The sequence below is a fragment of the Phocoena sinus genome, chromosome 15 (genome assembly GCF_008692025.1).
Source record: "Phocoena sinus isolate mPhoSin1 chromosome 15, mPhoSin1.pri, whole genome shotgun sequence".
NCBI lineage: Eukaryota > Metazoa > Chordata > Mammalia > Artiodactyla > Phocoenidae > Phocoena > Phocoena sinus.
In genome coordinates this window covers 81,143,487-81,171,146 of record NC_045777.1, presented here as the reverse complement: position 1 = coordinate 81,171,146, position 27,660 = coordinate 81,143,487, and the positions used below count along the sequence as shown (strand labels likewise).

At 58.1% G+C, this 27,660-nt stretch overlaps 2 protein-coding genes across 2 annotated transcripts in view; one reads left to right on the top strand and one right to left on the bottom strand.

The window, feature by feature from the left end:
* Nucleotides 1-7,925, top strand: part of ZAN (zonadhesin) — a 28,733-nt gene extending 20,808 nt beyond the window's left edge. The window contains 16 exon segments of the mRNA XM_032606144.1: nucleotides 171-382; nucleotides 900-978; nucleotides 981-1,001; nucleotides 1,004-1,060; nucleotides 1,387-1,433; nucleotides 1,435-1,626; nucleotides 2,128-2,257; nucleotides 2,451-2,625; nucleotides 2,938-3,111; nucleotides 3,392-3,531; nucleotides 3,958-4,157; nucleotides 4,260-4,398; nucleotides 4,909-5,049; nucleotides 5,977-6,076; nucleotides 6,180-6,217; nucleotides 6,309-7,925. Of these exon segments, the coding sequence (XP_032462035.1) occupies nucleotides 171-382; nucleotides 900-978; nucleotides 981-1,001; nucleotides 1,004-1,060; nucleotides 1,387-1,433; nucleotides 1,435-1,626; nucleotides 2,128-2,257; nucleotides 2,451-2,625; nucleotides 2,938-3,111; nucleotides 3,392-3,531; nucleotides 3,958-4,157; nucleotides 4,260-4,398; nucleotides 4,909-5,049; nucleotides 5,977-6,076; nucleotides 6,180-6,217; nucleotides 6,309-6,349 (1,886 nt within the window). The 3' untranslated portion in view covers nucleotides 6,350-7,925.
* Nucleotides 7,926-8,602: 677 nt separating this feature from the next.
* EPHB4 (EPH receptor B4) lies at nucleotides 8,603-25,396 on the bottom strand. The gene is made up of 17 exons (XM_032606191.1): nucleotides 24,922-25,396; nucleotides 22,168-22,238; nucleotides 21,652-21,939; nucleotides 20,560-20,956; nucleotides 19,394-19,549; nucleotides 18,878-19,210; nucleotides 18,173-18,297; nucleotides 17,497-17,662; nucleotides 15,882-15,984; nucleotides 15,623-15,687; nucleotides 15,402-15,515; nucleotides 15,025-15,272; nucleotides 12,181-12,396; nucleotides 11,722-11,871; nucleotides 11,105-11,298; nucleotides 10,737-10,892; nucleotides 8,603-9,648 (listed from the first exon to the last, which is right to left on the bottom strand). The coding sequence occupies exons 1-17, from the start codon at nucleotides 24,971-24,973 to the stop codon at nucleotides 9,519-9,521; spliced, it is 2,964 nt and encodes a 987-aa protein (XP_032462082.1). The 5' UTR covers nucleotides 24,974-25,396; the 3' UTR covers nucleotides 8,603-9,518.
* Nucleotides 25,397-27,660: the final 2,264 nt, after the last annotated feature.

The window sequence follows — 27,660 nt, the reverse complement described above, 5'->3', positions numbered from 1 at the left end:
GTCACATGCTTACTGACCAGATGCACCAGGGTCGCGCTGCTGCGGCTGCGGGCTGACCCCGGATTCCCACGCTGAGCGGGGAGAACCAATTCTTGCTCTCTTCTGTCCTCGGAGCCAGCACACAGCCCACACTCAGTCAATGTTCCCCCCCCCCCCCCCGCCCCCTCCAGCTCTGGACTGCTCCGCCCACAGCGTCTACACCACCTGCGTTCCCTCCTGCCCTCCTTCCTGCTGGGACACGGAAGGCCAGTGCAAAGGCTCCAGAGTGCCCTCCACCTGCGAGGAGGGCTGTGTCTGTGAGCCCGGCTACGTGCTCAGTGGACGGCAGTGTGTGCCCAGGAGCCAGTGCAGCTGCAGGGACGCCCAGGGCAACTCCCTCCCTGTGAGTGGGGGCAGGAAGTAGGGGTGGGGGCAACACACCTTCGGGATGCCATGTTCTCCTTTCCTGTGCCTCTCTCGGCCTGGGCCACCCACGCCTCTACCGCTGGCCCTGGGTGTGAAGGCTGGTGATGGGGCAGGGTGGCCTCCTGCCAGGTCTGGGCTAGAGGGTGCGTGGTTTGGGTTTGGGGACTGAGAAATGCAAACCACAGGGATGCAGCCGGTACGGTGGCTTTGATATGAATCCTGATGGTACCACTCACGAGTCAGGGGACCTCTGTGACCTCAGTTTCCTCATCTGTAAGACAGGTTCAGCAGTACCTCCTGAGCAGCCTGTGTGAGACACCCCGAGCACAATGCCTCTAGGGGGCGGTACAGGTCCATAAGGGTGCAGATGGCACTGGGAATGCCTCTGGCCCGTGCCAAGTGAGCCATCAGACTGTAGGCTTAGGCTGAAGTCGTCGAGGAAAGAGAGCTGGCCCTTCCCTTCTCACTCCCCGTTCTTCCTGCGGCGTCTGCAGGCGGGTAAGTCCTGGTTCTCCGGAGGCTGCTCCAAGAGGTGTGTCTGCAGAGCGGGCGCCATTCAGTGCTGGCCCTTCACCTCCCCTCGGGCTCCCAGTGCCAGGCAACAAGGACGGCAAAGACTACTGCGCACCCGAGAGTAAGGGGGCCCTCGGGGATGGTGGAGCCAGAGGGGCCGAGGCTGGGGGCTCTGGAGAGGGAGGGACCCAGCGTGGGCAGGAGTGGCCTAGGCTCTCAGGCTCTTACCAGCTCCCTGGTCGACTGCATGATCCTCTCTGGGATCTGCTATCTTAAGTGCAAAAAGAGGGAACCAGACAAGGAGATCCTCTCAAGATGGGAGAGGGAGAAAGTGGAAGATCAAGTCCACGGGGAGCCCAGGGCTAAGAGGGAAGGTGACAGGAGGCCCCAGGCAGGTGAGTGGGCTCTGGGGCAGTTACATCACTCAGGGCGCCTTCTCAGCGTTGGCCCTTCTTTTCAGAGTCGGAGCAATGCACATTTATGGGGACCCCAGTTACCACACGTTTGATGGCTTCAAGCTACCGCTTCCAGGGCCGCATGACCTACTTTCTGATCAAGACCTTGGACGTGCTCCCTGATGGGGTGGAGCCCTTGGTCGTGGAGGGCCGCAACAAGGTGTATCCATCCTTCAACCCCATCTTCCTGCACGAAATCATCGTGACGGTCTACGGCTACACAGTCCAGCTCCAGACGGAACTGGGACTTGTAGTAAGAGCCAGGCCAGGCCGGGAGGGTCTGGGGAGGCAGGTTGGGCCATGGGAGGCCACCTGGAGCAGGTGAAGCCAGGACTCTGTGTTCCCTGGGAAGGTCCCAGCAGAGGCTGCCTAGTTTTGGAAATCAGAATCAGTGCCACACTCACCTCCTTGGGGGGCGGGGAGGGCAGAGGAGGGCAGTGGGATTACACACAAGGTGGGAGAGAGGCAGGGGGAGAGAGAGAAGGGAAACTCATGCAGTGTGAGGGTGGAGCTGTGCTGAAGAAGTACCAGGGCACCCACCTGCCAGTTTCTTTGCAAGGAAGGGGCTGAGGCTGCAATAGGAGCAGACCTCAGGGAGGCCTTTGCCACTCGGGGTAGCAAAGCTTCCTGCGGTATCTTGTTCCCCGGAATGACGGCACCGAGAGGTACCAAGATGTGCAGAGAGACAGAGGCCAAAGCGGCAGAGGGTCACCTTGATTCAGGCCTCCGTGCGGCTCCTGTCTGCCTTCTCCAGGTCAACGGTCAGAAGATGACCATCCCCTACGAGCCCAATGACCAGCTGCGGGTCACCATGCGAGGCCATCGCCTGTATCTGATCACAGACTTTGAGCTGGTCATCAGCTTCAATGGAAAGAACAATGCAGGTACCTAAGCGTGGGGACCGGAGGGCCGAAGGGACATTCCAAGGATGGGGGTAGGGAAAACCACGTCTTGGGCCGAACGTAGTGAAAAGACCTCTGCCTGGGAGTGGGGCCCCCGAGCTCCAGGGGAGGACCCAGGAGGGGTGGGAAGTGACGAGGTGGGGAGTTTCGATTCTGGGACCCCTTCCTCCTGCAGTGATCTCCCTGCCCATCACGTACCGGAGGCTTGTGCGCGGCCTGTGCGGCAACTACGACCAGAACAAGAGGAATGATTTTATGCTGCCCAACGGTGCCCTCACCCAGAACCTCCTTGTCTTTGGCAACAGTTGGGAGGTGAAGAAGACCAAGGGAGGCCTCCCCCGCTTCTCAAGGTGAAAGGGCTGGGGCTCTGAGCAGGGAGGCCCAGCCTGGGCTGGAGGGCAGATGAGCGACACGGCAGTATCTGTTTACACCCTGCTCACCCCCATATCCTCAGCGGAGGAGGAACCCCGAGGTCAAGGGCTCAGACTGGCCTGATTCTCCTAATCCCATCGTTTCTTTCCCCTCCCACTGACTGTGGGGCACCTGCCCTGTGGATCCCGGTCTGTGCCCGAGCCCTCCCCTCCCCTCCCCCCGCCCCCCAGTTCTTCCTAAGTTCACAGCCATGGTGGGCCTCACCTGGCCCTTCACTATCTCTGCCCCAGGGAGGTACAAGAGGAGGAAGTGAAAGAAGAGGAGGCGTCAGGCTTTCATGTGTCAGAATGCAGCCCGGAGCAGCTGGAGCTCATCGAGCACACACGGGCATGTAGTGTGCTGGTGGACCCCCAGGGCCCCTTCGCTGCCTGCCACCAGCCTGTGGCCCCGGAACCCTTCCTGGAGTGAGTCGGGGACCCAGGACACGTGGGAATGGCCTTTCTCCAGGTCCTGGGGCCTGTTCTCTGATCGGCTCTCTGTTGGGCACAGTTCTCTCTGTGGCCTTGGTACCTTGTCTCACACACACACACACACACACACACACACACACACACACACACGCACACACACACACACACGCACACACACACTGCCTGGTGGGGCTTCCAGGGCCTCTTCTGTGGGGCCGGGTCTCCTTGCCTCCCCCTCTCTGACAGCACCCAACTGTCCCTGCCATCCCCCCAGGCACTGTGTGTCTGATCTGTGTGCCGCCCAGGACCCCAAAGAGCAGGACGAGCGGCGTTGCCAGGTCCTCAGCGGGTACGCCATCATCTGCCAGGAGGTGGGCGCCACCCCGGTCAGCTGGCGGAACCACACCCACTGCGGTGAGGCCCTGACCTTCCCCAGCAGCGGGCTCCTGGCCTCCTCCCCCGCCCCCGGCCATTTCCGCCCTCTGCTCCGCTCTGAGCCCCCACCGGTACCCGCACCTTGGCTTCCTGCCTTGCTTCCCCCAGCCCTGAACTTTCCCCTTGTCAACGCCCTCCCGAGCTAACTCCTTCTGTGCCCTCACCCGAAGCCTCAGCCCCGTCACCCTGTCACCCCGTCACCCCGTCCTGCTCCTTCTAGCCGTTGCCCATCCTCGCTCCACCTCATGAGCTGGTGTCACAGACTAAAAGACACGTAAAGCTGGTCCACTCTTCTGGCTCCCCTGCCTCTACCAAGCTCTGTGCTCTGTTGGGTGACCTCGTTGCCCATAGGTGGGGGGCCAGCCCCAGCGCAGCCACCTTCTGACTATGACTCTGTCCCCTCAGCCTTGCCGTGTCCAGCCAATACCGTCTATCAGAGCTGTATGACACCCTGCCCAGCCTCCTGTGCCGCCCTGGCAGCTCCCAGGGACTGCAAGGGCCCCTGTGTGGAGGGCTGTGCCAGCCTCCCAGGCTACATCTACAGTGGTGCCCAGAGCCTCCCCCTGGCCCACTGCGGCTGCACCAACAATGGCATCTACTACCAGGTCCGGGCTGGAAGTGGGAGGCCTCGGGAGAGCAGGCAAGGAGAGCCAGACTCTGGAGGTGAACCAGAACCTCACCACCTCCCGCCCCTTCTCCCTCTCCAGCAGGGTGACAGCTTCGTGACCGAGGATTGCTCCCAGCGCTGCACCTGTGCCAGCGCGGGGGTCCTGCTGTGTGAGCCCCTCAGCTGCAGCCCTGGGGAGATGTGCACCCTGGGGAACCTCACTCGTGGCTGCTTCCGAGGTGAGCCCGGACCGGCCCTTGACAGCGGGCTGGGGTGGGGGTGAGGGTGGAGGTGTCCCTGGACCGAGGAGCGTCCCTTCCAGTCCTGTGCCTGGGACTCCATCTCATCAGTGTCAGGAAATTCGTGCCATGCGATCCCACTCTGTCTTTTTCGGGAGGGGCAAAGGCACAGGCCCTGCCTTCTCTGAGCCTCTGCTCTCTGCCGGGCACTGTGCTGGGCCCTTTGCCGAGCGTTAGCTTCCCAGGATCTCCTTTAGTCCTCACTCACCACCTGGGGGTACGCACAGCATCCCCACTTTATAGGTAAAGAAAATGGAGTTCAGAGAGGGTAAGCAGTTTCCCCAGAGCTCAGGGAGTGTAGAGCCAGGACTGGAAACCCGGCCAGCAGACCCTGGCGAGTCTCTGTCAGCTGCTGCTTTCTTCCCTGGCGTCCCAGCCCCCAGGCCCCTCTCCCTGGCTGTGGAGAAGCCCCTCTCAGAACCCCCCTCCCAACCCCTTCCATCCTTGCAGACAGCCCGTGCCTACAGAACCCCTGTCAGAATGATGGTCGCTGCCAGGAGCAGGGAACCCACTTCACCTGTGAGTGTGAGTTTGGTTACGGGGGACACCTCTGCACGGAGCCTCGGGCTGTGCCACCCCCCGAAAAGCCAGGCAAGAACTTCATCCTAGCCTGTATCCTCACAGCCTGTATCCTTCATCCCAGGCTGTATCCTCACAGCCTGTATCCCAGCCTGTATCCTTCATCCCAGCCTGTATCCTCACAGCCCCTTCCCCACAAACAATGGCCGCAGAATTATCCCATATATATAGTATTAACCTATAATATCTATTATAGATGTATAATAGATAGTATAGTATTAATGTGGTATATTACTATAAGAAATATAATAATATAATATGATCCCTACAGATTAGCCGGATCAGTGTCCTTCAAGGATCTCAGAGTCCCTTTGCCCATCTCCTACCCACACACACTCTGGAATCTTCTGTCTGATCCTGAGCTCCCCACTTCTGAGATCTGTATGCCTCACCCTGCTGTTATCCCCCTCCCTTGTGTCCCTCTGAGCCTCCAGTACCTTTTATTGGTATTCTCCATCCCAAACTGTAATTCCTGTGAGCCTCTGGGCCAGCGGTTCTCCAACTTTATCCTCGTGCCTAAGATCGGGGTGGAGCAGGGCTGTCTACCTTGTTCATTCCGGGACTCGTCCCCAGAGATTTGGATCCAGTAGGTCTGGAGGGGGCCCCAGAGATCTGCATTTTTCACACGCTCCCAGGTGACCGATGGAAGTGATGCCTGGGCTACTCTTTGAGAAGCACGGACTGACATAATACCCTGGACTCTAGGGGACCAACTGGATAAACATCCCCTTAGAAGGTTCATAGGAGTTGTGTGTCCAGAAGCAGGAGGGCAGCACCAAGGCCTTGAAACCCCTGGGAGCAGCAGCCTCCTTGAGGGAGAAACAGCCACCCGGGATGTAGGGGATGCAGTCCCTCCAGGGTGGCGGCCGAGGACTGAAAGGGAGTGTCTCTGCCACCCCTTCCTATCCCACATCCCTATTTCTCTTCCCCATGCCCCAGAAGCCTCCAACTTTGCGGTCATCCTCTTGGGATCGCTGGTGCCTGTGCTGGTCATAGTGTCAGCAGTGACCAGAGAATGCATTTCCAGGAAAAGGAGGGGGTGAGTTTCAGGAAAGGGGAAGAGGAGGGGCGGCTGGTAGGGGAGCAAACACGGGGAGCGGGCGCCGACCTTCAAGCTGGTGTCTGTTCCCCACGCCCTCTAGGGAGAAAATGCAGAGCCAGACCAGAGACGAGCTGCCAGGTACCCGTGAGCACCAGCCCCACCGTCCACAGCTTTGGCTCCGCGAAGTCGAGTCTGCTTCTAATACAAGGTTTCCTCGCTTTCTCCTCAGATTTTGCTCCAGATCATGCCTTCAAAGTCGCTCAGTTTTGAGTTGTCCACAGAAGAAGGAGACATAAAATTATTTATTTTTGAGATGTGAATTTGTACATGATTCTGGTAGAGAAAGGCTCTGTGAGGGGGGTCTTGAGGGGAGAAGTAGGAGGGAGACGGGGTGTGAGGGTCTAGGGCTGGGGGCTCCACAGAGCGTCCAGAGGGGAGGGGAACAGAGGTCTGAGGAGGTGAGGGGCTGTCTGTCCCTTAGACAAAGCCACGTGAGGGTGGGCCACCCGCCCTCCGGCTTCGGGGATACAGGAGAAAAGTCTTCACGCCAGGAATCCTTGTTCTTGGCGGACTCGGCCTCAGAGCTCCCCACCGGCAGGTAGTGAAAGGTGATCCTGAGGTTTTACATTTCTAACGATGCGACTAAGGCGCTGGGCAGAGGCTAAGGACCGGGGATGCGGCTTTTTCCAAAGGGTGAACCGGCCGGCCTGTGACCGAAAGGACCTTGGGGTTCCTATGGTAACTGAGGGTGGAGTCTGAGGGCCGGCTTGGGAGGAGTTTGGAGCTCCATCCTATTAGGAGTGAGCAGCTCACCTCAGCCAAAGGCCAAAGCGCAAACATTCCCACCCTGACTGACCCCTGTGCCTCGTGCCTCTCACCAGGCAGGTCCTGGGGGAAGGGGTGGAACATCCTGCTTGGGCTCTAAGAAAAAGAAGGTTGTCAACTAGGGGTGCTCGGGATGTGGGACCCCCAAGGACAGGGGATGCCAAAACAGGCAGGACCCTGGTTCTAGAAAGGAATCCTTATCCTGTGCTTGTCCTGCAAACGACCCCACAAGCCACCTTCATGTAAGGAAGCAAGACCCACGTTGGCTGGGGAATGGGCTCCATGGGAGGGGTGTCCCTGGCCAGGCCACCCAGCCCCTTAGCTGGGGGGAGCAGCTCACACTCTGGAGCTTGTGACAGGAAGGCTCAGGCATTCTGGAACTGGACTGGCCGTGCTTTAACCTGGGCATCACGGGGCTCCCGGCGGCATGCCTGCCTGCACTGAGCTCCCTTCTCCTGCTCTTTGAGCCTCTGCCTCTCTGTTCTTCATCTATATCCTGCCCCCTTGATCTCGGTTCCTCCCCTCACCCAGCTAAGGTCTCCTTATCTAGCCTGGATGTCTGGCTGGCAGCGAAGGAGGTGGCCTGGACCAGCATCCTCGAGATAGACTTCCTCCTTCAGGAAGTAGGGGGACCCAGACCCCCGCTGTCATCGGCAGGATGGACTCCCACCCACCCCCTTTTAGGGGTACAACACCTGGGCCGTGTCATCAAGGGAGGGGACAGAGGATTCCAGAGTATTATACTCCCAAAGGCAGTTGTAGAAGCAGGAAATTGGGGACAGGATCACTGCCGGAGGCTTCCTGGGCTGGGAGAGGCAGAGATTTTGATTTGGGGTCCTGTACTGACCCCAACACGACAACAGGGGTCAGCTGAGATGCAGAAATGGCAGGGCTGCACCAGCTTGACAAACCTGACCCGGTCCAGGGCTGCCCCTGCAGTTGTCCCCTGGGGCGGGCAGGCTGGGAAACCAAAGATGCTGAGAAAGACTTCAGGGCATTGACCCCCATCCTCATCTCATCTTCCTGTTTGGGAGGGAGAAGTTAGGGGAAGATACTCAGGTGGTTTCCCCTCCCTTCCCAAGAGGCTGGGAGAACCTGCCTGGGCAGCATCTTGAAAGGGGGAATTGTCCTCCCAACCCAGCGCAGCGTGTGTGTGTGTGTGTGTGTGTGTGTGTGTGTGTGTGTGTGTGTACTTGTGGGGGGTCCACGTCCTCCACTCCAGCCTCTGCCCCTCCTCCACAGCCAATGCAGACACTCCCCCCACATTGCCTCTAAACCAACCCCAGCTGTCAACATCTGGCCCACATCTGTCTCTTTCATGTGACTGGACCTCCACCCCAGATTCCCCCCTCCCCCCTTCAGGGGGCTGTAGGGCCGGGCTCTGAGCTCAAGGCCTCCCCTGCCTCACAAAGCCCCCTGCCAGGGCTAGGGAACCAGGGCAGGGGAGGGAGGGCAACCCCATCCCGGAGGTGCCCCAGGCTATTGGCAGAGCCATCTGGAGCCGCCGATGACCATCTTCCACTGCCCCCACCCTACCACCTCAAACACACCGTGGGGCTGGGAACCAAGCACCCAGCCCCGTCTCCAGACCTCCGACCCCTCTCAGCCTGGCTCGAAAGCTCCTTCACACCAGTCCCCACCCTCCACAGAAGTCTATTCCCCCACCCACCCCACTCCCAATCATCCCCAGAGCCTGCACACTTTCCATTTTCTTTTATTTATACAAAACAATTGTTTTAAATATAATTTAAGAACCCCTCCAAGCACCAGTGTCTGTCTCTTGTTTCTAACACCACTGCCCCCCACACCCCCTCATGGACACAGCTTAGGGGTACTTGGGGGGGCAGGGAAATGTCGGGTTGTGGCGTGACCAAGGCACTGTTCTGGAAACACACAACGATGGGTCCCTGTTTCAACTTGGGCAAAGGAGGCGATAAACAGGTCCCCTCTAACACAAAAAGTTACAAGGACGGTATAAAAAAAAAAAAAAAAAGGGAAGGAAAAATAAGACCGAAAACAAAAAATAAAACTCAAAAACCTTCAATATGAAGGCAGCAGATGGGGGAGGGGCATTTACAAGGGAAAACCGAATTCGGTGGAGACAGCAGCAAGGTTGGGACATCCAAGTCCAATGATTTTGTCACTGGGCCGTGCCGCCCCTTCCTGCCTCACGATTCGCAGGCTAGTCCCCCCTTCTCTTTGGTCTGCAGGGTCGCTGCCCTTCAAGGTGAGGAGGGGCACCTGGGGGCTCTAATTGGGGATCAGAGGGAGGCCGTGGGGATTGTGCCCAGCCACCCCCGGGATGTTGGCAGATTCTGGGCACTTCTTTTCCTCTGGTCAGACCCAATCCCGAGGGAAGGGCTCCCACACCCTCAGTTTGGGGGTCCCCCGCTTGGGGAGGGTCTGATTTCTACACTCCCATACGGCCGAATCCCCAAATCCCTTCTCTCCAGCTCCCCGCCCCCATGGGTTCAAAGTGCAATCCAGTGGGGCCCGGGGATGGGAGCCTCTTGGGTCCCCACCCGATTCTGCCCCAGGAATAAGGGGAGCGGTGTCCCCAGCGTGGGAGTCCCTGCCGCTCCAGAGCTGGGGGGGCCAGGCGAGGAGGCGCAGGTCAGTACTGGGGCGCTGGTGTCCCCGACCCCCCTGAGGCTCCAGGCTTGGCCTGGGACTTCATGTGCTGGACACTGGCCAGGATTTTTTTCTGATGCCCCGCCAGAGTGACTCCGATTCGGAGCAGGTCCCTGGGGAAGAATGAACGGCAAGGTGAGGCCACTGGGCTCCCGGGCGGGCGGCTCTCCTACCAAAACCCCATCCTCGCCTCAGGACTGTCCGCCAATCAGAATGGCCGGCGGGGAAGGGGGCTGACGTCAATAGTTGCCAGTCAGTTTCCGGAGGATTTAGGAGCCTCCACAGTTCTGCGCAGCCGCAGTAAGGAGCGGGGCTAGGTACCCGCGGGGGTCGAGATGCAGGAGGTGGGGCGGGCTGAGAGAGAGAGAGAGAGAGAGAGAGAGAGAGAAAGAAAGCGCTGGGTGGGTGGAGAGGAAGGGGCGGGAGAGGACAAAAACAAACTGCTCCCAGCCCCATCCTGATGCGGGGAGATGGGGATAAGGAAAAAAGAAGAGGTGAGAGAAATGGAGGGCAAGAGCTCGTGTCAGGGAACCCGTGTCAAGGCGAGGCTAGAGCAAGTCAGGGAGGAGATGCCCAGACCTGGTGGGGCAGACTGGCCCGGGACCTGCCTTCCAGGGAGAGGAAGGGCCTCCTGGACCCTCTGTGTCTGGGTTTATATTCCTTCTATTTCTGTGATTCAAACCTGGGGCAAGAAGAGTCGTTGGGAGAGAAATGCAAAGGCAGAAAGGAGGACCAGGGAGAGGCCAGCTAGGGAAAACCAGTATTTGGGAGGCGTTGGAATCATAAAACCATTTAACATTAAAGCTGGAAAGGCTCTCCAAAACCTAGTCCAACCTTCTCCTTTTATGGGTGGGAAAGCATCCAGAGTTGACACGTCGTTAATGTGAGAGCAGGGTCTGGAATGCAGACAGATGCACGAAGATACGTACAGATTGCGAGGTGGGAGTGAGATGGCCCCGGGCTGAGATGGTGCAAGGGGGTGAGGCACGCACAGCTGACCGGGAAGAATCCTGGGGCTCTCAGCCCCTGCAGCTGTTACCGCTTTGGCAGGGGAGGGGCTTGAGAAAACAGAGTTGGCACCAGGAGTTGACCCCAAAGGCCCCTGCTGAAACTGTGGGCCTGATTCTGGTCCCCAGGCACCACCCCTCCTGGCTGCTTGGCCCTCACCACTCCCCCACCTCCGTCTCCTGCCATGACTTACTCAGTGGAGATCTGGCTGACCAGCTCGAAGGAGCCAAACCCAGCGGCTGCAAAACTTTCTTCGTATCTTCCCATCTTGATGGCTCGAAGCCACTCGCCCACAGAGCCAAAAGCTGAGTAGTGAGGCTGCCGCTGATCCAGGAGGGGGTGCGAGGCCCTGGGAGGCAAGGATGGGGAGGACACACTGAGAACCAGCCTGTGTCAGGGTGGGGACGTACAGCCCAGCCCTGGAGAGGTGGACAGGGACCATCCCACATACCACCAAAGGGACGGATACTTCTCAGGGGGAAGCGAGGTTCTCAGGGGGAAGCGAGGTTCTCAGGGGATGGCAGAGTGCAGGAAAGAGGGCCCATCCTCTGGGGTCCTCACCCGCCATTCTCGCGGGCCACGATTTTGAGGCTGGCAGGGTTCCGGATCATCTTGTCGAGGGCACTGACCACCTGGGGGAAGCGGGGCCGCGCGTTCCGGTCTTTCTGCCAACAGTCCAGCATAAGCTGATGCAGGGAGGTGGGGCAGTCTGGGGGCGGGGGCAACCGGTAGTCCTGTTCAATGGCATTGATCACCTGGAATGACAGGTAGAAGCACTGGGTGAGGACGTCAGGGAAAACGAGGCTGCCAAAGGACCCCAGGGAAACGGCGACTTAACAGATGCTGGGATGGCTGCTACAGCACCCCCCAGAAGGGCAATTCTGGGGGTGCTCCTGGCCAGGGCCGAGGCCACTGGCTGTGGCTCAATGTCCCAGAAGCGCTTGAGCTATGATCCAGACATGTAACTTCCCAAGGCTGCCCTCCATCACTGTGTCCTTCTGTGACCAGATAGGCTGTATTGAACTCTTGGATACAGAGATCAGCTCCTCACAGCGCCACCCTCACCACCTCAAGGACCAAGCAGTGATGAGCTCTCTGAGAACCAACCCCCCCCCCCCCCCCACCGCCCCATATCCCAAGAGAGAGGACGTTCCAGGAAAGCTTGGTAGGACACTTACATCCTGATTGCTCATATCCCAGTATGGCCGTTCCCCAAATGACATGACCTCCCACATCACAATCCCATAGCTCCAGGCATCACTGGCAGATGTGAACTTCCGGAACGCAATGGCCTCAGGGGCTGTCCATCGGATGGGAATCTTTCCTCCCTAAAGATGGGGGAGGAAAAGGTGAGCTGAGGGACTCACAGGACTCAGGCATTCTGCCCCCCACCTTTGCGTTTCCCCCAGCTCAGGCCTCCTTTCTTTCTGGGACCCAAACACCCAGCTCCCCGACTCTTCTTTTCCTAGACACCCAGTAGCCAGTTTCCTTAAGCTGCCCCCCTCTGCCCCCACAAGGTCTACTCTTACATCCTGTCTTGGACCAGAGCTGTCAAGCCCTCAGCCTCCCAACTTTCCAACCTGCCCTGCTCACCTGGCCCTAAGAACCTAGTCCATATGCCTGTGCCCCAGCCTCACCAGAGAGCTCGTGTAGGTGGGATCAGAAGAGTTCTCCTCCAGGAATCGGGAGAGGCCAAAGTCTGAAACCTTGCAGACGAGGTTGCTGTTGACCAAGATGTTGCGGGCAGCCAGGTCTCGGTGGACGTAGCTCATCTCAGCAAGGTACCGCATGCCCGAAGCGATGCCCCGTAACATGCCCACGAGCTGGATGACGGTGAACTGGCCGTCGTTCAGCTGGAGATGGACATGGCGGGGGCGTGGTTCGGACAGCTCCCCCACCGCTCCCCCTTCCTTCCATGTTCTAAACAGTATTTGTCCCTCCCAGACCCAACTCACAGACCCACCTGTAGGACTGGCCTGCTGACATCCCAGGTAAACCACCCCCTTTCTTTAAAAAAAAAAAAAAAAAAAAAATGTATTTTTATTTATTTTCTTATTTTTAAATTTTATTATTTGAAATCTACAGACGGTTTATCTTATTTTATTTTTTGGTTGTGCATGCGGGATCTTAGTTCCCCGACCAGGTATCGAACCCGGGCTCCCTGCATTGGGAGTGCGGAGTCTTAACCACTGGACCGCCAGGGAAGTCCCTCCCTCCTTTCTTTTACCCTGAGTTCTCTCAGCTCTTACTATGGTATCGTGACACAATGCTTGTAATTGTCCCACTTTCAAATATTTGCTTTCAGTCTCTCATAATTAGATTATAAGGAGACATTTTAAGATTTTCTTCCTTTTAATCTAGTATAGTGCTTTACGTCCAGGAAATACTTGACAGATGCCTTTGATCTATGTTCTCTTTATGTGACAGCAACAGAGCGCTGACAGTTACGAGCGTGCTCTGAAGCCGTCCTTCGACAGGCGGAGATGCGTGCGTTGGTGCTGAACCTGCCACAGTTTCGCTCAGCCCTCTTGGACCAACAGTATGCAGGATGCAAGAGCACAGTGAGGAACTGGGTGTGATCAGTGACCACGGCACCAAAACCGAGGTCTAAAGCCCGACCTTGAGCTTTATAGAGTTGCCTCTCACAGGGTAAGCCAACCAGTCATGGACAGTTAACTCAGCCCACCTTCTGGGTTCAGCTAGCACGCAGGGGACCCTCGGCAGCCCTCCAGGGCCAGCAACACAGAGTTCAGAAACCGAATTCTGAATCCATCCTCCAAGCCTGCACCCACCCCACGCCTCACATCTCAGCTGGTGGACTCACTTCCAGACGCTCAGGGTAGAGACCTCGGAGTCTCCCGCATCCATGGCTTACAATCCATCAGCAAGTTCTCCTGACTGTGCCTCCAAAACGCACCCCAAACCAACCACTTCTGCGCATTCACTACAGCCCCCATGGCCTGAATGATGCCAGTGTTCTCATCGGCTCCTATCCCCCAGTATCCATCAGAGGGATCTCCTTAAATCACCTCCCTCTCCTGCTGAAAAGCTTCCCCTCAGACTTCTAATCACATCCAAATTTCTAAGGTCACGAGGCCCAGCCGCCAACCGCAACGTGATCCACTATCACTCCTCTGCTGACCTGGTTCAGCTTCACCAGCCTTTCTGCTTCTTCAACAGGCTGGGATTCCGCCCACCCTGGGTTGCTACTCTCTGCCCCCGACACGCTTCCCCCCATCTTCTCATGGCTGGCTTTCTCATCTACCCAAACGTCATCTCTTCTAAGATAGACCCCCTTCCCTTTCCTGCAACTGGACAATGGAACAGACTCCCGTATCCACAAGGGAGGGTCAGACCATTCTGGCAGTGCTCCAGGGTCTGCCTCAGCATCCCTCGTGTTGGCAGCCGGGTAGCCTGTGTCTCCTGATGCGGTGCCACGGGAAGTACACGGCTCCCCCTGATGGAGGCTGGCCACAGACGTTTAATTTTTTTTTTTTTTTTTTTTTTTTTCAGACGTTTAATTTTGAACTTAGTACAACATTAATAGACATTGCTTCCCTTACAGGAAACACAGAGAAACAAGCTAGATGACCCCACAAGGAAGAATCCGATAAATCCCGAAGATAAGACATTCAAGTGGACAAGTGGCCCAGCCCTTCAGTGTATCGGAACCCCAACAAGGGACTGTCCTGGATGTAGAAAAGGCTCAAAACAATAACCACAGGTGCAATGCTTGATCCTGAACTGGATGCTGGGACATTTTGGGGACAACTAGAGAAATATGAGTATCAAGTTGGCATTAGGTGATACCAAGGAATTGTTGTAATTCTGTTAAACGCAATGTTACTTTGTTATGTAGAAAAACGTTTTGGGGACTTCCCTGGTGGTCCAGTGGTTAAGACGCCGCACTTCCACCGCAGGGGGAGCGGCTTCAATCCCGGGTCAGGGAAATTCCGCACGCCGTGTGAAGCGGCCAAAAAAAATAAAATTTGGTTTTTTACAGAAGATGCATAGGAAAGTTAAAAAAATAATAAAATTCATACAATTTTGTTAAGGTAGCAAAAATGAGCTCTTCTCTCTCATTTCTATGATCCTGTTTAATATTTTTCACATCTGAAATCATGTTTACTTTTTGTAAAACCTTGTTTGTACTTGTTAATCTTCAGTCTCCCCCATTACACCACCAACTCTCCAAGAGCAGAGATGTTCACGGCTCTATCCCCCGAGGCCCAGTACAGTGGCTGGTACACAACGAGGCGCTCAGTAAATATCTGTCACGAGGACAGATGACAACCCCTCCATATCCCAGGGTCAGCCGGCCCCACAGGGAGACCAATCCCAGGACTCAACCTTCCCTGGTGGAGAATGAAGGGTAGAGGGGCAGTGATGCAGGACCCACTGTCTGTCCCGGGTTCTGAGCTCCTTGGTTGCACTGCGGGAGCACAGGGTGGATGCGGAAGGCTGGGAGCAGGGGGTCTCACCCTCAGGAAGGAGTCCAGGGCGCCGTTCTCCATGAACTCGGTGAGAATCATGACGGGCACGCTGTTGGTGACCACGCCCTCCAGGCGGATGATGTTGGGGTGCTCGAACTGGCCCATGATGGAGGCCTCGCTCAGGAACTCCCGCCGCTGCCGCTCCGTGTAGCCGCCCTTCAGGGTCTTGATGGCCACACAGCTCTCCTTCTTCCCTGGGGCCTTCAGCCGCCCCCGGCACACCTCCCCAAACTCGCCTTCAGGAAGGAGGCCGAGGGTCAGCTCTCCTGTCCCGCCCCCCCCACCGCCCCAACCCCAGGTCTGGCCCTGCAGTCCCTCTCCCCACCCCTCCCCCCTACCCGGGCACCCAGGCATCTTCCTCTCACCTGCACCAATCACCTCTTCAATCTTGACATAGGAGACATCGATCTCTTTGGCAAACTCCCTCACAGCCTCATTAGGGTCTTCGTAAGTGAAGGGGTCAATGTAGACCTTAGTACCTGAGGAATCATGCGGGGCTTGTCAGCCACCACTGCATTCAGATGCCCTGGTCCCTGGCTCACAGCTCTCACCCCAGCCCTATCTCCTCCAGGATGGGCCTACCCACCGTGCCCAATGAGATACTGTCCGTGTTTGTCTGAGTATTCAGCTTCTCTCCCATTGCTCTGCTTCCTGTAGCCGATGGGAAAGAAGAGGTAAACTGAGTCACGCGTCTCGATGTTTCCAGAGGGGATGGATGGGAATCAGAGAAGGTTCCAGGTGAAAACAGGCTCCCAGGACATCGGGGTGGCTTGCCCTGGAGCAGGAGGGCAGGTGGCCAGCTACACGGGGCTTTGCAGGGTTCTCCAGGTGCCCAGAGCCCTCACCTGAGGCAAAGGACAGCGATGACGACGACCACGAGGACCAGCACCGCGCCCACGACCGCCGTGCCAGCAATCAGGGCCAGCTGCTCCCGCCAGCTCTCGTTCTCTGGAGAAGAACTGGTGATCAGGGGGACCCGGCGGGCCCGTGGGCTCCACTCAAGTCCCTCAGGGCAAGCAAAGAAGTTCCCCAGCCTTGGTGGGTTTGATTTTGTTCTGTTATAAATACTGGAAACCACAAAAAGTTCCACTAGAACAGAAGGTTCCAAAGGCTAAAAATGAAAAGGTTCATAGCCAAAAAGTGGAAACAACCCAAATGTCCATCAACGGATGAATGGATAGATAAAATGTGCCACAGCCATTCAATGGAGTATTTCTCAGCCACGAGACGGAATGAAGCCCTGATATGTTCTACAGCACGGATGAACCCTGAAAACATCATGCCACGTAAAAGAAGCCAGTCCCAAAAGACCGTATCGTATGCCTGCATTTGTATGAAAGGTCCAGAACAGGCAAACTACAGACACAAAAAGTAGACTAGGCTTCCCTGTGGCGCAGTGGTTGAGAGTCCGCCTGCCGATGCAGGGGACGCGGGTTCGTGCCCCGGTCCGGGAAGATCCTACGTGCTGCGGAGCGGCTGGGCCCGTGAGCCATGGCTGCTGAGCCTGCGCGTCCGGAGCCTGTGCTCCGCAACGGGAGAGGCCACAACAGTGAGAGGCCCGCGTACCGCCAAAAAAAAAAAGTAGACTAGTGTTTGCCAGGGGCTGGGAGGTAATGGAGGAGTTATGAGCATCTCTTTTTTGAGGTGCTGAAATGATCTAAAATTAATTGCGGTGATGGTTGCACAACTCTGTGAACATGTTATAAGTCAATGAATTATTTATACATTTTATTTTATTTTATTTTAAAATTTATTTATTTATTTATTTTTATTTTTGGCTGTGTTGGGTCTCTGTTTCTGTGCGAGGGCTTTCTCTAGTTGTGGCAAGCGGGGGCCACTCTTCCTCGCGGTGCGCGGGCCTCTCACTATCCCAGCCTCTCTCGTTGCGGAGCACAGGCTCCAGACGCACAGGCTCAGTAGTTGTGGCTCACGAGCCTAGTTGCTCTGTGGCACGTGGGATCCTCCCAGACCAGGACTCGAACCCGTGTCCCCAGCATTGGCAGGCAGATTCTCAACCACTGCGCCACCAGGGGAGCCCATGAATTATACATTTTAAATGAGTGAATCATGGTGTATGAGTCATATCTCAATAAAATGGTTAAAAAAATTCAAAGGTTTAGAAAACCACTGGGCCAGCATACAAAATCTATCATAGTGTCACCTCAGTTAATCCTTGGAGCCCTGTGAGAGAGGCCTCAAATTTCCATTTTTTTGGATGAGAGAGCTGGGGCTCAGGGGTCAAGTTTTTGCTAAAGGTCACATAGCTGGAGAGCCGCTGAGCTGGCCTTCACACCCAGCTGTTGCTTTTGGTTTCTACATCTTATCCCCAGGCCAAAATGCATCGTGGTTGAGAGAAAGAGAAGCGTGGGGCTGGGGCTTTGGGGGTCCTGAGGGCAGAGCCAAGGCCTCCCGCCTGGTCAGATCAGCCAACTCCACCCGCATCCGGCTCCCCGGGCTCACCGTCCAGCTGGGTCTGGCTGTGGTGCTCCTGGCCGAAGGGCCCGTAGCCAGCCTCGGAGCGCGCCCGCACCTGGACCAGGTAGCTGGCTCCCCGCTTCAGTCCCCGCAGCTCTGCCCGGTTCTCCGATGTCTTCAGGAACCGCACACTGCTGGGGCCCTCTGCGCCCTGTTCAGGAGAGGGGACTGGCCGTGAGCCAGGGCCCCCAGATTCCACTGCTCTTTCTGCCTCCCCCCGCCCTGGGCCTGCATCCCTCGCATCTCTGTCCTGCTGAGTGGCAGGTGCGGCCTTTGTGCTCACTTATGTATGCACTGTGCCTTGTGTTTTGCATTAATTATATCATTTAATCCTTGTAGCGCTTCCGTGGGATAGGTTCCATTATCCTAAGCATTTTTGGGGGGTGGGGGGGCCTCGCCGCGTGGCATGCGGGATCTTAGTTCCCCGACCAGGGATCGAACCCATGCCCCCTGCAGTGGAAGCACAGAGTCTTAACCACTGGACTGCCAGGGAAGTCCTATCCTAAGCATTTTACAATGAGGATATTAAGCTCAGAGAGGCCAAGGGGTTGACACAAGGTCACTTGGCTAGTACGTGGCAGAGGGCTGCAATTCAGGCGTCCTGGTCCCTGGAGCGGGTCCCACTGCCCACCCCCACCCCTGGGGTGGGGCCTGGTCTCACCTTCTCGTGATACTTGACCTCGTAGTCCAGCACTGCCCCGCTGGGTGCCCGGGGAACAGCCCATGCCAGGCTCAAGCTGCTGGGTGACGACCGAGTCACCCTGATGTCGGACACTGGGGGCGGCACTGCAAGAGACAGACGCCTTGGGGCCCTTGATCGTGGCAGGTCTGTCTCTCATCTTTCCCAGCTCCTCCTCTACTGGCCATACTTGTCTCGGTCCCCCAGCTGTTTCTGGAATTCCTTGTGGCTCTCTCTGCCCCGTCCTGAACTCTCCAGTCCACCTCTGCATTTTTTTTTTTTTTTTTTTTTTTTGCGGTATGCGGGCCTCTCACTGTTGTGGCCTCTCCCGCTGCGGAGCACAGGCTCCAGACGTGCAGGCCCAGCGGCCATGGCCCACGGGCCCAGCCACTCTGTGGCATGTGGGATCCTCCTGGACCGGGACACGAACCCGCGTCCCCTGCATTGTCAGGTGGACTCTCAACCACTGTGCCACCAGGGAAGCCCCACCTTTGCATCTTTTTAATTCTCTTTCTGCCTCTTGCCCCAAAGGCCTTGACCCGCTATATTTCCTGGGGATCCCACTCCCCAGCTGCTGCCTTTTCCCCCTCAGGCCTTTAGACTGTCCATATCCCTCGCGAGCCTTTCCCACCAACGCCTCTCCCATCCGACCACAGGCTGCCCCCTGCCCCCAGCCCCCAGTCTCACCCTCACGGTCAGTGGTGACATTCACAGCCTCAAATGGAACTGGCCCGCTGGCTAAGGAGGACACCCCGTTCACGGCGGTGACCTCGAAGGTATAGGTGAAGTCAGGACGCAACCCACGAATGGCCACCCAGGGCTCCATCAGGTCCCGGGGGCCGGGGTCGAAGGTCAGGTCTCCCCCGCAGGGCGTGCAGGAGCCGCCGGGGCGGCACTCCCGGCACCGGAGCGCATAGGTGAGGTCCTCTCGGCCTCCCGACTCGAGGGGGGCACTCCATTCCAGGCGCAGGGAAGAGCCGTTCAGGCGGGGAACCACGCTTCTCGGGGCGGACGGAGGGGCTGCGGGAGACCAGGACGTCAGGCAGAAGCTGAGCAGACGGGCAGGGGACGGGCAGTGGGACAGACAGGCAGCCACACTGACGTCTTGTCTTGGCCGGGCACCAGGCCAGGGTCAAGAGGAGGAAGGTGTGGGAGGATGGGACTGGGGTCGGGGGTCCACCCCAGGGGTCACTGGCCACTTACTGGTACAGGGTGCACCTCGGGGGTCTGTGCGGGCCCTGAAGTACCCGATGCGACACTGGCAGACGGGCGAGCCAATGGTGTTGGAGTGGCTGTTGGCTGGGCACGGCTGGCAGGACCCCTCCCCAGACAGGGGCTTGAAGGTGCCCTGAGCACAGGCTGCGAGAAAGCGTCCATCAGAAACTTGCACCAGAGACATTCAGCAGTGGGGTGGCGGGGGGATGGGGACCAAAAAAAGGACATTCGGCAGCTATTAAAGTTGCATGAGGTGCAAAAGGGAGAACAGGGAGGGAGAAGCTCAGAAACCGCACCTCTAAGAGAAGACCTCCCTCCAGACCAGGGGTCTGAACCCTGACGTGTACCCCCAGCCACTCCACGGCAGCCTGGTGAAACCCAGACCCCTGCTCCGAGGAATTTTGAATGCACACCACAAAATACAGATTACCAAGAAAACCAAATGACTAAAAATACAGTGATCAAAACATGAAGAAACTTTGCAACACAGCAACGTGTGTTTCTGTACCAACAAGGTACAGCGGCAAGGCTGACAGGCGAGGAAATACTGAAGTCACCATGAGCGAAAAACATTTTGCCAGTCTTGCGTCATCTCTAATGGGCTGTGAAAACACCCAGGATTTGAATGGGGCCCAAGTCTCAGGTCCTGCTCGACCGCTGGGCTGTGGCTGACTCTCCGTAAGAGGAGTGGCCAATTTCAGGTAAAGATGAGTGCAAAGAAATGGTCATTTTTTTTCCCTTCCACCAAAGTTCACAGATTCCCCTACATTCTATCTACAAAACCCAGGTTAAGAAACTCTGCTCTGGAGAAAAGGCTACGTGAGAATTCAATATCAGTAAATTAGACGAAACCATAACGAAAAAGACTACAGACCGTGAAGCCTTTGTCCTCTGAGTCCAATAAGGTCCCCCAGCCCTGAGGACAGTCCCACAGCCCAGAAAGGAACTGGACATAGATAGAAGGATGAGTGTGGAAATGATGGAGAGCTCAGAACTGTGCTGGGGGCCCTGAAAACACACCCTCCAGTAACTGAGTGCCCAGGAGAATAAAGAACTTTTAAAATGGAAATTTAAGAAGTGGATCCAAGAGCAGGGTACCAGCCAGGCCTCCTGCAGACATGGGCAAGCTTTGTGGGGGAAGTGCTGGCCCTCACCTCGGCACCTGGTATTCCCCTCGGCAGCCTCAAACCCTGGAGCACAGCTGCAGCCCGTGACCGGCTGCTCAGCCCACTGGCCATCCTCCCGGCAGTAGAGGCTCGGGCTGGGGCCAGGGGCGGGCACGGCATCGGCCACGCAGCTCCCCGCCACGGGCACCACCAGCTCACGAGGCACGGTCTCCGGGAAGCAGGTGAGGTTCACGGTCAGCTGGGCGCACTTCTTATAGAAGAGGTGCAGGGACAGCAGGGCCATGCAGGCGCCCTGGTCCTGGAAGGCCAGATAGAAGCCGGCCTTGGTGAGCGGGCCCAGACGCAGCGTCTTGACGTTCACCTTCCCGGTGGCCTCGGCCCCGGGGCGCTTCCGGGTCAGATGCTCAGCAGCAACTGTGTCCACCTGCCAGGTTGGGGAAGAGACTCACTGCCGCTGTCCTCCACTCCCCCAGGACCCCGCTGGACTGTCTTCTTCCCAGCTCACCCTCTCCCTGACCTGCCTGGCTCGTGTTCCAGAACCTTCTCTCCACCGTTCCCAACGTACGCTTTCTTGCAGGCCCCAACATTGTCCGTTAACACCCGCCGAGCTCCTATGGTGCATCCAGCCACTGTCCCGCACCCCCTTTCTGTGCATTCACTCATCCTACAGACACTTATCAACAGCCACGCTGTACCAGGCCCTGGACTCCACGCCAAGGAGCCAGAGATGAAGGCAACGCTGATGAGCTAACGATAAATTAAAAGTGTGATGAGTGCTACGGCAGGCGGGACCCCAGGGCAGGGCACCTGAGCAAAGGCGTCCCGGGGGGCACCTCGGAGCTGAAGTTACAAGGCGAGGAGCTGGGCGGGAGAGGCAGAGAGAAGGCATTCTAGGGTGAGGCATAAGCTGGTGCAAAGGCAGGGGGGCTGTAAAGGGGCGAAGTGTACTCAGAGAATGGGGAAGCGTAGGGGGGCCCCAGCACACGGAGTAGAGCGGCTGTTCCACCTAGCAGGCCACCCTCTTCCCTCCTCAGACCCGGGCCTCTTGCTTCTCACCCCCAGCACCTCTAGACCACAGGCCGGCCCCAGACCCCACCTTGGCCTGGGGCACCTGGGTACCTTGATGTAGGGGTTCTCCATCCAGGCTGGCGTGTGGGCCGTGGCCGTGTCCGCGTCGCTCTCAAAGTAGAAGACGGTGAAGGTCTCCTTGCAGGAGCGGCCAGCCCGCGGCAGGGAGAGGCACTCCAGCATGGTGAAGCGCAGCGTGGCATACACGTGCACGGCGCCCCGGCGGGGCACCCAGCCCGTGCGCAGCCAGTGGGCCAGGCCCGGGGCCCGCTGCACGTCGCACACCTCGTAGGTCCGAACACTGTGCTGTTCCTCATCCAGGCCGCTCAGCTCCTCCCACTGCGGGGAGAAGGGAGCTCAGCCTGGGGGCTGCTAAGCGGGTGGGTGAAGGTCAGTGCCGTAAGGCCATGAGGGGCTGGGGGGACCCCTGGAGAGCAAGGGCTCAGAGGATACCTGCTTCGGCTGCTGCGATGGCTGTGTGTGTGTGTGTGTGTGTGTGTGTGGCCTGGGAAGCAGGAGCACAGGTGGACCCCCTGCCTCGGTTTCTCTCCAAGCCCCAGCTCTTACCTGTCCCTCCACCTGAGGGAATGTCACCCACTTCAGATCAGCAGTTTCCAGTTTTGTGTTCAGTAGGGTCTCTATGACAGACAGACAGACAGACAGAGTCAGTGAGCGCTTGGGAGAGACACCAGGAAGCCCAGACCCCTGGGAGCTGAGACAGACAGGCCGAGGAGGGGAGCGAGCCCTGCCCTCTGCCCCCCGAGCAAGCCCAGATTCCCAGCCTCTTTTCTGAGTGCCAGCCCCGCCCCTGACAGCTGACAGGCACGGAGCTGACCTTCGGGACTCCCAGATCTAGGCCTCTGTGAACTGCTGTGCCCCAAAGGAGAAGGGGGGACACAGATGCTGAAAGGGGAAAAAGGCAAACAGCTCAGAAAGGGCTAAGCTAGAGCCCAGACCTGACCCTGACCCCGAGGTGGGATACAGGGACACCCCTCCCACCAGGGCCTGCCTCAGCCTCTGCAGTCCGTTCCCAAATCCAAAGGACGTGCTGCCTCCATCCCCACCCCCCTTCAGACCAAACATCCCAGCCTTTCAGATCCTTGAAGGTGGTGCTGACCTCCTGAGGCCCAGCCCTGACCCCCCATTCCCTCCCCACCAGCTAGCTGCCCTCGGAGGAGGAAGTGCTGGAGGCCAGGACGCTTGGGTTCCTGCCCTTGGCCCCTGTGTACAGAGGCCTCACATCTGGATTTGGTTATGGGAAGGAAAAGGGGAAGAGATTTTAGGGGTGTGTGTATGGGGGGGTGAGCACACCTGGCTCTGCTCCGGCCTCTCTCTGGGGAGGAGAGGGGCGCGGCTCTGGCGGAAGGTGGGGATTAGGAGAAACTGCACAGCCGCCCCCCGCCCCCAGCTGAGGAGGGGGGGAAGGAGGGTAGGGGAATCCCCTCGGAGATTTGTGGGTGGGGTGCTACAGGCCTGCCCTGGGAGGAGCCGAGAGGGGGCCCCCAGGGGAGCCAGCAGTACACCTGGGACCAGGGCCCCCCTCCCTGGTGGGAGCTGCAGGAGAGAAGAGAAGGCCGGTGGGCAGGCAGCCTCCTCCCAGGGACCAGGTGATGTCCACGGAGAGCAAGGGGTCAGGCGGGACGCCGGCCAGGCAGCTGGGGGTGAGGCCTGGGCCCCCATGGATGGCGGGAGACAGCCCAGCACGCTGGGGACAGGATGCCCGGGTTCTGGGAAGGGGGCGGATAGAGGCTGCCGTCTCCACCCTCCATTGTTCCAGACTGGATAGTGTTTTCCTGTCTCCAATTTATACACTGTCTCTGTTTCAGGCTGTCCCGGGCACTCTGAGCGGCTCACTTTCTCTCACCCTCTCTCTTTGATCTGTCACTTCTTTTGCCTCCCACCTCTCTCTCCCGCTCTCCATCCACCTCCATTTCTCTTTCTGACTGTCACTCTGCTTTCTGTCTCCCACCTTTCACCATCCCTGGGGCACAGAGCCTTGGATAAAAGGCTGAACTCTTGTCTCAGTCTCCTCATCTGTAAAATGGGAGCAACAATACATCCCACCCACAGGGCTGTTGGAACCATGAAAACATAAAGCACTCAGCATGGGCCTCGGGCCCGGAAAGCACTGAGGTAATAGAAATTAGAAGTTACTCCCTGTTCCTCTTTGCATCTTTCTTTCTCTCTCACCACACATCATCCCAATGGGTTTTCTCCCTGCTTTACTTTCCCCTCTCTCTTCCACAGTTCTTTCCCCATCTTTCCCCGTGCCCAGCAAGTCTCTCCTCTTCCCCCACACCCAGCCTTTGATCCCCAGCCCAGAGCAGCACTGCCCAGCCTGGGGGAGAGGGGTTTCTAACTACCTTTGATTCCTTCTCCTCAGTAGCCCCCCATGGCCCACTCCCCAGAGACCCCTTTGATTCCAGGCAGTGAAGGAAGGGAAGGAGGCAGCTCATTGAAAGGAGATTAGGGCCATGGGAGGAGGGTTTACAGAGCTCTTGGCTCCCCCTCTAGGGGTTGGGGGGAGGGCAGAGACTCATGGATAAAGTAACATTTTGGCTGGGGTGGGGGGATGCAGAAAAATTAGAAGTTTAAGAGAGACAAGTAGACAGCAGTTAAGCTGAGTTCAGGGGACACGAGGGCTGTGTAGGTCAGTTTCTGCCGGCCTAGGGTTAGAGGAAAGGACTCTGGTGGGACTGGGGCAGGGTCTAGACTGCATTTAAAGGGCTGGGGTGCAGCTTGGGGAAACCAGGGAAGGGGCCTCCCTGGCGCAGGGGCCGTGGCTTTGGGAGAGATTTGGAGGTTTGGAGTGTGAGTGCAGAAGGTGGCCATCCCCACGGCGGTGTGTGGAACTGTAGGGTCAAGGTGTGAATGCTCCGGAATGGGGGGGCGGGGGTAGTTTTATGGGCTAGCACAAAGTTCTGCCTTGTCATCTTGTTCCTCCAGAAATGTTTCCTCCTGTTTGGCAGAGGTGGGAGGAGGGGACAGAAACTTTGGAGAGAGTTTTGAAGATTGGAGTAGAAAAGTGGAGAGAAAAGGAAAGGCTGCCAAGGGCGTCTGGAGTCAGGAGTAAGAGTGTGGGGAGCCGGGACCGGGGCATGTCCCGGGACAGAGCTCGCCTCCATCTCTTTCCCAAACAAAAGAAAACTCCACTCCCCGCTGGGCCGCCTCCTCCCCGCCCCCCTCCCGGGCTAGCACTATTGGTCCGCAGTGTTCGCTGTTGGGGTGCCGGGTTTGGGGGAGACAGATGTCGGCCCTTCCACCCCGAGGCCCATCTTCGGGGGGCTCCAGAAGTGGCGGGGTGACTCCAAGGAAACTCACCTTCTAAAGCGGCTACAAGCGAAGCCCAGCAGAGCAGAGCCCGGAGCTCCATGGCGCCGCCTCACTCTGGTTGGATCCGATCCGAGTTTGGGGGGCGCTAGCCCCCCCAGGTCTAACCCCCCCCCCCGAGCGGGTGGACGTCGACTCCCCGCGCTGAACTCGGTCCGGGCCCTCAGCGCGGGCCCATGCGGGCGCGCCGGGCACCCGGTGGCGGCGCCCAGGTGTGGCCCCGCGTCCCAGCCGCGCGCGCAGACGGGAGGGCGGGGGCGTCCTGGCAGCGGCTGCGCCGGGCGCGAGCAGAGCAAGACGTGGCTGGAGTCGGGGTCCCTCCGGGGCCTCGGGGTCCCGCCCCGGGTGGCTGGGGGTGGGCCGGCCGCTCGCGCTCTCCCCCCCTCCCTGGAGTGGCGCTGCTCGCGCCGCCGGGCTGAGTGCGCTCCGCGCCGGCAGGGAGGGTGGGAGCGGAGCGGGGACGGGAGCTGGAGGGAGGGGACTGCGGCGCGGGGCCGAGTAGGCTGGGCTGGGCCGGGCGGCGCCTGGCCGGGGAGGGAGGGGCGCGCGGGGGGCGGGGGGGAGTTACCCCCCAGCCCGGGCGAGGCGAGGGGGCCGGGGCGTGCTGATTGGAGCGCGCGCTGCTGAATAATTCATGAGGGACGCGGAGCGGGGCGTCGAGCTGAGCAGGTCGGGAAGTTGGGAGAAAGTTTGGAGAAGGGGGAGGGGCGGCGGCTGTGGAGCCCGGGGACCGCCCAGACCTGCCCCGTGGCCGTGCGCCCCTGATCCGGACCGCGCGTGTCGGGGCCGGAGCCCAAGAAACCCCGGGTCAGGTCCGAGCCCGGCAGACACCAGGGAGCAGAGAAACACACGCCGCAGCATGGAGGGCCGCACGCTCGAAGCCCTATCCGATCTTCCTGCGGACTTCGGATTCCCACCACCCCCTGATTGGCGCAGGGGACCGTGTTTGGGGGAAAGTTTTAAAGATGGAGGGTGGCCCAGCGGGCCCCAAGGCAGAGGTCTCAGCTTAGATACGCCTGGAGCGAACGTTCACACAATCATTCAACAAACATTAAGTATTGGGGACCTACTGTGCGCGCAACGCAGCGCTGAAAAATGTGCGGAGGAAGAGGGGCACCTGGGTTGAGATGGGGAGTGTAGAAAATCGAGGAAGCAAGGGTAAGTAAAAGGTAGTTGCGTCCGAGAGAGTGAGGGGCCCAGACGGATTCCCAGATCATGGTCCTCACTCTCACCGTCGCGATTAGGAGGGCTCCGCGACACCCTCAGTCCTGACCCCTGGGGCTCGGGCCGGGGCTGCTGCTGTCTGTCTTTCCTAAGGCTGTTTCCTGTCGGGCTCCTGGGGGCCCTCGGCATGGCTGGGAGGGCCTTTCCTCTCGTCGCCGTCCACCCCCTACCAAATCTCATCAGTTAGAGGGGAGGGTCCAGGAAAGCAGCTCCTCCCAGAAGAGCTGGAAGGAAAGAGCTTAGACTCAGAAGGTATTTAAGGGGGGCCGAGTACAGAGGAGCTGAGCAGTCGAGAGAGGGAAAGAGGAGTCCTTGGTGCTTGGGGGGTTGCCAAGCCCCTCTAACCCACAGCGAGGACAGCCAGGCCTGCAGTGACCTCTTGTCCCAGCGCACTTATCTTGCTGCCACAAGTGGTGCTCCCCACACCCTTGCCCTTCCTCGTAGCCCTGCCTGGGTCCTGCTCCGGGGTGGGGGTGGGGGGTCACAGGGGGCAGGAAACAGCCAGCTTGGCTGGAGCCAGGCAGACCAGGCCAGGGCTGGGAATTCCCTCCTCCCTCCCCGATCCAAGCCCAGTATCCCTTGTTCAGTTTCTCCTCCAGGCTATCCATCTCCTGTGGACGCATCTTCCCCTGCTCTCACTCTGCACTCATTCTCTAGCCTCTAAGAGTTACGATTGTGTCTCCTCCTGGGCCCTGCCCTCAACCCCACCTCAGGCTCTTGGTTGCTTGAATTGTCTCCTTTGATGGGGGATGCAGTTCATCATCATGGTTGGGTGGGGGGGAGTCGGTGCATGGCCAGAATGGAAGAGAAACCCAGGTGCACAGAGAAATGAGGCTGGGTGGAGCAAGGGGCTGATGAGACTGGAGGGGTGAAGAGATACAACAGCTCACCGCAGATTCAAACCCTGTATTTCTGACCCCCTGAGCACCAGGACTCCCTCAGCTAGAGCGAGCAAAGCACCACAGCTAAGAAAATACCCAGTTGATCCCCCATCATAGGTCATCAGCCCCCACCCCCCAGCAGGTAATTCAGTTCCTAATATCTAGTGTACACCAAACAAGGAATGATTAAAATGAAACCTTTATTGAACATCTACTGTGTGCCAGGTGATCACCGTGCCAGTTTGCAAGATTTGTAAAACAGGGCTTCTCACCTCAAAGGTCTATATACTCTGGTGGAAATCCCATTATTTCCCTCTTCCATGGAGATGATAGCTGAGATTTTTCACTCCTATCCTCAAAAATCATCCTCGGTCTCTCCTGGGGGTGTGAGGTCATTTCCTCCACCCTTGGACCACTTCGCAGGCAAGCTAATTCAGTATCCACTGAGTGTCAGGTGAGCATCCATGTCACTACCTGGTTTGATGCTTGCTCCACAGACCCAAACAAATCTCGAGCCCTCCTTCCTTCATTATTAGAGCACTTAGAGTACTTCACTGTCCTCCCAGCCCAAATATGTGGCTGTCGTCCCTGTTCCCTGTCCATGATCAATATATCGCTGTGGCAG